At 54.9% G+C, this 11,066-nt stretch overlaps 1 protein-coding gene across 3 annotated transcripts in view; it reads right to left on the reverse strand.

The window, feature by feature from the left end:
- Positions 1-7,376, reverse strand: part of COL2A1 (collagen type II alpha 1 chain) — a 31,070-nt gene extending 23,694 nt beyond the window's left edge. Inside the window, exons 1-7 of one of the 3 annotated variants that reach the window (XM_082742153.1) lie at positions 7,112-7,376; positions 2,786-2,989; positions 1,348-1,364; positions 1,129-1,161; positions 992-1,024; positions 840-893; positions 564-665 (exon numbers count right to left, since the gene is read on the reverse strand). In XM_082742153.1, the coding sequence (XP_082598279.1) occupies positions 564-665; positions 840-893; positions 992-1,024; positions 1,129-1,161; positions 1,348-1,364; positions 2,786-2,989; positions 7,112-7,196 (528 nt within the window). In that variant the 5' untranslated portion in view covers positions 7,197-7,376. Of the gene's footprint in view, positions 1-563; positions 666-839; positions 894-991; positions 1,025-1,128; positions 1,162-1,347; positions 1,365-2,782; positions 2,990-7,111 lie in introns of all 3 variants that reach the window. The other 2 variants (XM_082742152.1, XM_082742154.1) reach the window with 2 other exon arrangements.
- Between the last annotated feature and the right edge of the window lie 3,690 nt (positions 7,377-11,066).

Genomic DNA, 11,066 nt, shown 5'->3' on the forward strand with positions numbered 1-11,066 from the left:
GCATAGGCATCTGCAAGCCACTGAAGTTTAAAAATGTAAAACCTAGCAAACACCCAAACAGCAAATGTGCCAAAACTGGACAATAATATAATCTGTCGATGTTTAATTCCAAAAATGTCTTTCACCGCACACCTTTGCTCAGTGGGGCTCTTTCATGAGAGCGAATTGGTGGCTTGGAATGAACCCGGCAAGGACCAGGAGTAAATGTCTTCCAAGGACAGCGGCCACTCTTCTTCCAGGGAACTACCAGCGTCCAGTCAACCTCTCCCTCCACCCCCACTCCTGCGCCCAGGAATCGACCACACAGGACAGATGCCTGGGAACCTGGTAACTGAAGACTTGCCCTGCAGACACCCAGCGAGTGCAAAAAGTCCTCCCTTAGCACCGCAGTGTCAGGCATAATATGTGATTCCACTAAATTACAGGCCCAGGGAGAAGCCCAAGGACGGGCTATATACACACTGCTCTCAGCCCTGGGCGCCAGCCAGCCAAGTGTGAGTAGCAATTTGGAAGTCCCATGTCCAGAGGGACAGCCTGCAGAGAGGGGACGTAAGGATACTTACTCCACCAAGGCCGGGGGGACCCGGGGGGCCAGGGGGTCCCGGGGGGCCAGGATTTCCAGGGGTCCCAGGCTCTCCATCTCTGCCACGAGGTCCAGGGGCACCCTTGGCAAAAAGAGAAAAGGGCACCTACATGAAGCAGGCTTATGCAAGGACTGCCTGGCCATGGGCTGCCCCTGAGGAGGTGGTCATGCATGCACACAGGGGAGGGGTGGGAGAGGTCAGAGGACTCGGGGAGTCCACAGTGGCAGGGGGGTTGGGGAACATCTCTCAACTCACTTTTTCACCTTTGTCACCACGATCACCTCTGGGTCCTTGTTCACCTGCAGGTCCCTAAAGGGGAAGAAAATGATGAGATGACGGCAAGACGGGGGACCTGCAGATCAGTTACTGGAGGAAGGGATGGAGGAAGGGATTTCCCCCGTTCTTACCTGAGGCCCAGGAGGTCCTTTGGGTCCTACAATCTGTGAGAGAGAGAGACCCACAGGATGGCATATTAGAGGGAGCCCAAGGAGGTGACCCAGTTAGAGTAGAAGATGTAACCAGGATGAGAGAAACCTGTACTTACATCCTTGATGTCTCCGGGTTCTCCTTTCTGTCCCTGAAACAGGACACAGTCTGAGGAGGGAGCCATGCTAGCCCACCAAGCCCCAAGTACAAAACCCTGGGCCAAGCCCTGAGATGCCCCCTAAGACAGCTTTCTGCTGCTACCTACAAACACCACGGGCTGGGTGCACACAACACCACTTAGCAAAACAAGAGGAGAAGGAGAAGAAAAAGCCCTTACCTTTGGTCCTGGTTGCCCTGCAGAGGGAAAAAGAGAAGAATGAAAAATTGTGAGATGGAGAAGGACGAGTTCTTGTCACGCAAACACTCCTTAATGGATTAAACAAAGACAAGGACACAACCCCAGAAGGAGGCAGCTTCCTGTCCCTCCACTGGGATGTTAGGGTCATTGGGGTCCTGGGGTTGCTGAGGTCCCTTGACCTCACCACCCAGACTTTGTTACTGAAAAAGCAGTCGGCATGCAAAAGAATGGAGCAGGGCGTAGGAAGAGAAAATGAGGCACTCAGGTCTAATTAGCACCAAGAAAGGAAGCACCAGAAGCTCGAAGAAGGTCCAAGTGTCTTCTCTCCCCACAGGGTAGGAAGCCCTTCCCGCAGCCCGAGCCCTCCCAGAAGTGGAGTTAGGTGGTCAGAAGGGTCTTACGTTCAAGCTGGGTCTCCTCGAAGCAAGCACATGAACACAGCAGGGCATGGGAGTTAGAGAGGGCATTGCAGCAAGGGCCTTCCCAAATCAGAGACCCCTTCCCCCTCTGTGGCAGCAAAGTAGTGAGGCAATCAACACTTCCCTCACGTGGGCCTCAGAAATGATCCGGAAATCTGGACCATAAAAGCAGGTCACCAGTGTTGGTGAAGTGTTAAGGAAGGGCAACTCCTTGCTTCCCTTTCCACTTGCTTCTCCATTTGAGTAGGAGGGGGACAGCGAGGGCCACCCAAGGGGCCTAGGCATGTGCCCCCCCCCCCACGGGGAGATGGGGCCTGTGTCCAAGTGCTGTAGAGGGGTCACGGACACGCATGCACCACCCTCAGCACCAGTTTGGGCTGGGAGTAAATACACCCACCAGAGTGCAGGGCCAGCCCCACCCCCACCCCCACCCCCCAGGAACCAGCTCCGCCTTCTCTTATTAACCTGCTTCTTAATTGGCAGTTAACTCCAAGAGAGGTAAGCAAAAGGAAACTGCCACCAAGGTCCCATATTTCAAAGAGGGAGCCTGCCCTCTGTCTCCCCACTAGCCGGCCAAGGTCTCTCTGCACTGAAGACCAGATATTTAGCGGTCTTCTACAGAGAAGATGAGCTGTGGGTCATAGAGGAATGTATCTGCAGTCTGGCCCACAGAGCACGTGATCGCCATCGTGGCTATAGTGATTTGCAGAGATCATTCTAGTGTGGATACTTCTGTGGGATCCCACCCGCCCTTCCCTATGCTGGAAGTATATTTTGGGGAGGTTTTGGGTGAGGGAGGACCTCTCTCAGTGTCTCAGGCTCATTCTATTTCAACCTGCAAGCAAGAAGTGGCCTTTCCTTTCAGCCTCGGCTGCTGGGGTCCCATGGATAACCAGTCCCTGCACTCCGCAGAGAGGACCGGCATCCATGGGAGGGCATTTGCTGCACCTGCAAGTAATTTATTTATGTGGAACAGGAAATAAATAAATTACGACCACCGGCAGTGGTGAGGTCAGTTGAGCAGATGGGGCAGCACTCTCCGAAGGGGGTCTCAGGGCTGAGGCAGTCTTTCATGTCTTCACAGATTATGTCGTCGCAGAGGACAGTCCCAGTGTCACAGACACAGATCCGGCAGGGCTCGGGTTTCCACACATCCTTATCATTATACCTCTGCCCATCCTGCACACAGCTGCCAGCCTTCTCTGCACCAAGGGCCGGGCAAGCAGAGAGAGCCAAGGGAAGGAGGGGGTGGGGAGCCAGAAGAGAAAAAGAGAAAGAGGTTGCAGTCAACTTGACATCACTCAAATGCTGAAGAATGCGGGCTCCTGAACATAGATCACCTGAAAATGATTTTTCTTAAGCCATCCTGCAATCGTCCACATATTCAAGGTCCCTTTATTGTGCACCTGGCATTATGCCCTCTGTTTGCCACTGAACCCCCCCCCCCCCCCCCCCCCCCCCCCCCCCCCCGGGGACCCAGCAGTGAAGGGAAGGGGGAGGCAGGGCTACTGTAGCATATTTGCTTCTGGCATCTAGCCTGGGGCAGAGGTGAAGGGGCAGGGGCAAGCTGGAGTGGGAGCAGGGGGTGAGACCCGGAATGGGAACTCAGGGACTGCAAAGACAGGGGAGAGGAGAAAACAGACACCCCATTCCCCAGCACAGCTACAGAGGCCTTTTTTCTGCCTTCCTCTAGGAATTATGGGATTTGCTAAATACAACTGACAGCTAAAATGCAGAAGGCATGTAGAAAATTCTACCTACAAAAATTAGAATCTAGGAACAGCCAGACTCCAAAAGTGAATATATGGGGCCGGGGTAGTGGTGGTGAAAGGAGGAACTGTTAGAATTGGGATAATATCCCAAAATTTAAATCCTATTAGAATCCGGACAAGTTGGGGGGGTGGGTAGGATAGGCCAATTCAGACAACACACTGGGGATCCCAGCAGGCTAACAGAATGCCTTGGGAGGCAGGAAGGGCCAAGAGACACTTCCCTCCCCCGGCCCCCCACCCCCCTCCACAGCTGACCTCCAGCCCTTTTCCTCCGTGTAAGAGACCCTAACCTCATCAGAAGCCAACACATCAATGTGGGGGGTGGGGAGGGCTCAGGGGGCTTTGAACGCCTGGCCTGGGCTAAGATTAGCCCAGTCCAGGCCTGGTCTCGTCCAAGAATGCAGACCAAGAACGGCACGGACCCGTCCTCTCTCTCTCTACCAGCGCCCGGCCGTCTGGAATTCACCCTGCAAACGAAGCCTGTGCTGACAAGAGCTCTCCCGAGAGCGCCAAGGGCTGAAGAGCCCGCACCACGTGCTAGGGAGCGCCCAGCGCTGTTTTTCTCATCAAAATCCCCAAAGCAATGGCAGCTGCAGGGGATGAATAATAGGAAAGAGCCACAAACCAGGTGGGCGGAGAAAGAAATGGGCCTGCCTGCTGCTCTTGAAGGAGACTCTGAAAATCTAAAGATAAATCCCCCCCCCCCGACCTTTGCCACCTGTAGGAACTCGCTCAGCCTTTAGGCAAAATAATCCCGGCGAGGGTACGGGGATCCCAGGGGGTACACCGGGTCCCAGTGCCGTGACACGCCCACCGCTAAAATAGCTGGAATGGCAAAAAGCGGGTGGTGGGGCAGGGGAAGGGGATAGAGGTCTCCCGTCCGGTATAAGGAAAAGCCCGCCCTCACTCAAGAGGGCTCGGGGTTAAAAAAGAAAATGCTGGGAGGAGGGGGAGCACCCGCACGCGGCTCGGATTTCCCGCGGAAGGGCGGCGCCGGGATGCGGGGGGCGGGGCCGGGCGGCGCGGGCGGTGCGAGCCGCGGGGTGACTCTCGCGGCTGCAGCGCTGGACGCGGCTCGCCCACAGACACTGGGAGGGTGAAAAGTAGGATTAAATGACTGCCCCAGAAAGGAGCCAGCCCCGTAACCGGATCCCCTAGGTGTGGACGGAGGAGCCCAGCACCACCATAATTGCGGTTCCAAACGGCTGCCGATAGCATCCCGGCGCGCCTGATCCGTTTCCCCTCGTTACCGCAGCGTCGCATAAAGCGCTCCTTTGTAGCAGGCCAATTAAAAAGTTACCTCTTTCGGGGAACTGTTTTTGCTTCGCCGCCGCTTTGCGCAGAGCTGGAGCCCGGGAGGTGGCGGCGGGCGGGCACAGGGGGGCATTGTGGAGAGGGGGTCGGGGAGTCCGGGGGAATCCACCGGACCTCGCCTCTCATGAATGGGGCTTTTCTCGAGCGCACACAGAGCCCGATTCACAGGTCTCCGCAAGGAACCAGTTTAAATAAATACGGGCAGCATTTCAGCCCATCTGGAAGCCATCTCTGCCAATCTCCCAACGCAAACAAGCCTCACAAAGGAGAATTGAGGTCTCTCCCCTCAGCCGAGGGGCACTTTCGGAGGCGAGGGCTGTGAAATGCAGATGTGGGTCAAATACGCCGCCTCCAATGAGTTTCTCAAACTCGTGGGCAGCTGGGGAGGAGGGGTGTGCCCCAGCTTAAGGGTTCTGACATCCCTGACGTCCACGCAGATCGTGCGTTTCTCCACGTCACGTCTCTGGGTCCACCGCCCACGGAGGAGGGGGTGACCCGGCAGGAACGCTCCAGGGAGCAGAGTCAACCGCCCCGATGCACTCCCCCTGGGGAGATGGGGTTGCGACTAGAATATCTGGGCCCAGGAAACTGTGGAATTCACTTACTCCCGGTAAAGCTGCGGCGGGAGAGCGCTCCGCCACTGACCTGAATGCCTCTAATAGATGGAGAATTCCCAAATTCTCCCAAATTATTTTGGAGCGACTTAATTTCACTGTGCACTGAGCAGAGGTGGGTGTCCGTGCGAACTGAAGACAAAAATATAGTCAGACCAAGCTGGGATCACTTAGAGACACACCGTATTCCAACAAGTGCTCGGGAGCGCGCGGCCAGTTCAGCGCAACACCGGACGACCTGGCCAGAAACTCCTGCCCGAGCTCCCTGCGGCTGCGCCGCAGGCCCCACTCCTGCCCCCGCCTCACAGCCGAGCTAACGAACGGAAAGCCCTCCTGGGCCCAGAGCTTTCCAGACCGTCTCTGGAGACAACCTGGTGGCAGGAGAGACCAAATAGAGCCTGGTCACCACAGGGATTTTGATTCCCACCCACCTCATCCTCCGCCCCCCAAAAAAGTTTCCTCTGCGATTGATTTACAGTCTGTAACATACAAAGACAGGGCTGGAATCTCAGCCATCGGAAACGTGCCCAAACACGTGGAGAAAAAGGAAAAAAAAAAAGTCCTCTCTACCTAATACTCTTTCCAGGCTTCGTTTGTCCTGAATATAATCCCAGACAGTGGACTTTACCAGAGATGGAAAGGTGCGATCCGAAACGCCTTTGAACTAGATTGTGAAACCGCCATCTCTAACTATATTCGGTTGAAATTGTTATAGCAGTCGACCAACAGTGCCCCCTCGCCTGCTACACACAGAGAGAGACAGACCCACAGCTAGCAGCTTGGCTCCACGAGCTCCAGGAACTTAGAAGAGTAACTCACTGTAGAACCTCCGGGTTTGGAGGGGAGGTCGGCGGGGAGGGGGCGCTATTTTCTGGGGGCGTTTGAAAAGCACAATCTGGTTGGAATGTTATCGCCTTTCAGACGGCCTCTCCTACGGGAAGTTTCTGCACCCGTTAGAGGCAGGGCGAAAGCCGAGATGAGAATGAGGGCTGCTGCACCTTGCTCCTGCGCCAGCCAGGAGGGGGAGGCGCTGAAGTCTCAGAGCGGCTCTCGGAAGCCTCTTTGTGGCTTCGGATTTCAGCCCACCAGTTTCAGAGCATCTCCTTTGTCTAATTCCCCTTTGAACCCTCCAGCCACCAACCGCTGGAGAAGATTGCGAGGTCAACACTTTGGTGCTTTCTCACTCCTTCGCTAGGGCCCGTTTCAACTTCTCCTAAGATCGATGGGCCAAGACCTGTTTTTGCTGAACTCCGAGTGCTTCGGGGAGGTGAGTTGTGCTCGTGTGCCCCTACCTAATTACCAAAGCCGGTGGAAGAGAGCGCGCTTAAATCTGCGCTCAAACATCTCGACCCGGTACTTTGCACGTTTCAAATTCCTGCGCAACGGAGAGACCTGCAATTGCCTCCAACTGCGACCCGCACCAGAGGACGCTCAGACAGAGCCCGAACTTGCAGAACTCCGCTAGGTGAGCTCCTGCGCGTCTTGCACCCAAGTCTCGGCACGCGGTGACCCCGGGAGCCACTCTGACCCGGACCCACCGGCTCCAGAGCGGGAGAGGGCGCGGGAGGAAGGGTGCGAAGGGACGACACAGAAGGGTGGCAGGCAGGGACATTGGGCGACTTACGGACATCCTGGCCCTGACATCGAAGGACAGCGGCGACGAGCAGCGTCAGCAGCACCAGCGTCTGGGGAGCCCCGAAGCGGATCATGGCTCACCGCGGGGCCTGGCGGAGCAGGCCCAAGCGGAGCGCAGCGAGGCGGCAGGAGCACGGCGTGGGTCCGGGTCTCTACCGCGCCCTCATGCAGGAGGCCTTTAGAGTAGGAGGAGGAGGCAGGAGACCCGGCAGCCCAGCAGCGCTCTGCGTCTTCTCCCCTCCGCGGAGCCCGTTATATGCGCCCGGCCCCTCTCGAGGCTGGCGAACTCGCCCAAACCGCGGGCCGCCCCCGGCCCCCCGCGGGGTTGTAACCTGAGACCCCGCCCCCGGAGCCGGCCGGGGCCCAGCCAGAGCCCGCACCTGCCTGGGCTGGACCCCCCTCTCCCCTAGCCCTGCTTCCCGCCCCCCACCCCTAGTGTTCTGAGTGGCCTGATCGGGCGGGGCGCAGAGACCGCTGCTGTCCTCCCCCCAACCCAGGACTGCGGCGCTGCCCCCTCCGACCACAGGCGGGAAGGGGGGCCTCCGGCCCCTCCCCTCGGAGTTCTGCCCGGATTGGAGGGGCGGGGGGTGTTTGCAGAGGCGCAGGCCGCGAGCCCTAGACGGTGGACGGAAAAGACTTGGGAGGGAGCCGGCAAAGTGGTAGGAAGGAGTAGCAGGGAGGGTTAGGGGGGCTCCGCGTTGGGACCTTGGGCGGAAGGCAGGAAGGAGGGCACGGGGGCAGTTCGCGATGGTATCTGGAACCCTAAACCTCCGAGACCGTCAGGAAGGGCCAGGTTTGGGGAGTTGCCTCTACCTATCTTCTGGCCATTTCCCGGAGTACCTGGCCCGGTGCTTCCACCTGAAGATTCAGAGCCACAGCCCCCAACCCCTCCCCCATCCAGCTTTGCAAAGAAAGAGCCTCCTCTGGAGCCTTGGCAGACGTTGGCCGGAGCCAATCGCCAGGAAAGGGGCCGGTGTGTTATAGCACAGAGGAAGACCTGTGTGAAGGTGTGGGGGCGGGGGCAGGCCCGGGGGAGAGGGCTCAAGCAGCCACAGAGGACGGAGGGAGCGGAGACTAAACCTGCCTGCTGCCCAGGTGGGGGACTGTTTAGGTCCAGGCTCAGACGTGGTGTCTGCTCTTCCTGGCCCGGGGTCCGGGAGTCCCCGGGGGGAGTGGGCACTGCCGCCAGGTTGAGCAGTCCTGGCCAGGGATGATTGGTCACTGCCGAAGTCCTGTCCAGGAAGCTGGGCGGCTGGTCCAGCTGGACCGAGTTCTGTGAGCCAGGGGAGAAGCCAGAATTTCCTAGTTGGTCCCTTGGCCCTCTGCTGCTTCCCACCTCACCTCACCTTCCCTGATGAGGGCCCTGGGGCACCTTAGCCTGCCACAGCCTGCTCCCCAGGGCTCAGCCATGCTCTTCTCTAGAGGCTCCTGGTGTCTTTATTGATACTAAAGGGGAAAGGACCCAGAATAGACCTTCTTCCTGTGGAGCAGATGGTCTTCTCTCCCTGAGGACTGTCAGGTATCTCAAAGAATTTTAAGAAAAACACACTTCCATGAAACTTTCTTTGGGGTCTGACTTGACCAGATCTGCCCTCCCGAGCAGTGGAGTTTCTGCCCCATTTTCCTCTGGAAAGTTGAGGGCATAGGAAGAAGCTACTTCTACCCCCTGGGCTTCAGGCTGCCCCACAGGGAGTTTGGGGCTTCCCCTCCCTCTCTCCAATCCCTCATGCTTTGAAGCTTCTCAGAGTAGAGCCTGGAATTCCAAGTGTGCAGAACTTCTGTGCACATGTGCTGGCCAGAAAGAGAAAGACGTCTCATTATTTAAAGAGATGCCTCCATGTTTTGTGCAGCCTGGATGGAAGTGGGTGAAGGATTGAACCACGGCTTCCCACTGCTCTGCCGGCCATGGGCCTGCATTCGCTCTTTTCCCAAGCTCCTATTCAAGGCGGGGCATGAAGCTCTCTGAGCCTTTCCTCAGCCTCAGCCTCTGCCAGGAGAAAGCATGGCTCAGACCCGCAGTATCCCAGGCCCTCCTTGAGGCCATAGGTCCTGTCTTCCACCTGGAAGGGAGGATGACTGACCAAACCCCACACATTTCTCAAGACCCCCCAGGGGAAGCCCCCCCAACCCCGCCCCGAAGACTTCTGCGATATCTCCAGAACACAACTTTCTCCCTGCCTTCCTGAATCCCTTTGGCACCTGTAGCCTGTGTCCACTTAACAATCTATGCTACTTACTTTTTTTGTGCGGCTTCCTTTTTTTTTTTTTAACCTTTCTATTCATTGGTGTTAGCAATGAGCCCGGGAGCCCCTCTGGGGACAAGAACAGTGCCTAGCACAATGTCAGCACACCGGAGGACTTAGGGAAACCCCGTAGACTAGTGCATGTCTATACAAAATATGATTTCTTTTATGATACAAACAGTATGTAAGCAGCTACAAAGCTGGGTTGACCTCAAATACAAGTGGCCATAAAGATTCAACCAAATAAAAAAGGTTTGGTGAAAACACTAAAATATATGAAAAAAACCAAAGCCTGTTTCAAGGTGATCTGGTTTGGTGGGCAGTGAAGTACCACATCCTCCAGAGCGAGGCTGCTCTAGATTTCATCCTCTAAGTCTGTGATTTCTCTTTGCCAGTGAACTCTTTCTACACATAGGAGTTCTGGATTCTGCCCAGTAATCATGGTTCATCTGTGACTACAGTTTAGTTCTCTGCTCCCTATGAGGGAAAACAAAAGTTTTTTTCATTGGAGATGAAAACTGATCAAAGCAAAATAAAATTTAACATTTAAAAAAAACTTTTATTTTTAAAATTTCTTTTCAGTGTTCCAGAATTCATTGTTTATGCACCACACTCAGTGCTCCATGCAATACATACCCTCCATAATACCCACCATCGGGCTCACCCAACCTCCTACCCTCCACCCCTCCAAAACCCTCAGATTGTTTTTCAGAGTCCACAGTCTCTCATGGTTCGTCTCCCCCTCCAATTTCCCTCAACTCTCTTCTCCTCTCCATCTCTCCATGTCCTCCATGTTATTTCTTATGCTCCACAAATAAACAAATTCAAATAGACAAGGGTGCTTGGGTGGCTCAGTAGGTTAAGCCTCTGCCTTTGGCTCAGGTCATGATCCCAGGGTCCTGGGATCAAGCCTGCATCAGGCTCTCTGCTCAGTGGAGAGCCTGCTTCCCTGACACTCTCTGCCTGCCTCTCTGCCTACTTGTGATCTCTGTCAAATAAATAAATAAAATCTTTAAAAAATTAAATAAAAGCCTCTGATTTGTGACTCAGACTAGAATTGAACTTATATGTAGCCAAAGAGGTAGAGGGGAACCACGGACTTGGAGATTACTTACCCAGCAATCTCACTATCCAGAAGATAGCCAAGAAGCTAAAAAGAAGAGGAAATAAACCAGTGACCACTTAGAATTCTGAGCGGCCAGGATTTAGGGCATGTACTTGAGCATATGCATTTTATACATCCTAGAGTCCCTCTTGCTCAGTGTCTGTTGATTCATAGTTTAGATATTCTTTTAACAGGTAAAATGTCATCTGATGTCACCCATTAGATGCAAAAACACAGAGGGAAGAGAGCGGTTGTGGAATGAAAACAATAACAAGAGCAAGAAGGGACAAGAAGAGAGGAGATAGACAGAAAAGCAATATGAAGTTGACAAAGTGAGTAAAAAACCTGGTAACCTTGGGCCAGCAGGGTGGGAGTCAAATGCTCTGGGGTCCTCAGTGGCTCCAGGGAATACCCCGTTTTATAGCATCTGCAGCAATCCTATGGTTTGTCACAATGAATTTAAGTGTCCAAGAAAATGTTCTTTGCAGTTTAATACGGTCTCTTCAAAGAGGCAGGGAAATGTGCATTACAATTTAGAAGGGTCTCTGTTAAATAAGTGTTTGAAAATAATGAAAATAAGTGTTTGTTCACGTCAC

Source organism: Mustela nivalis (assembly GCF_964662115.1).
Source record: "Mustela nivalis genome assembly, chromosome: 7".
Taxonomy (NCBI): Eukaryota; Metazoa; Chordata; class Mammalia; order Carnivora; family Mustelidae; genus Mustela; species Mustela nivalis.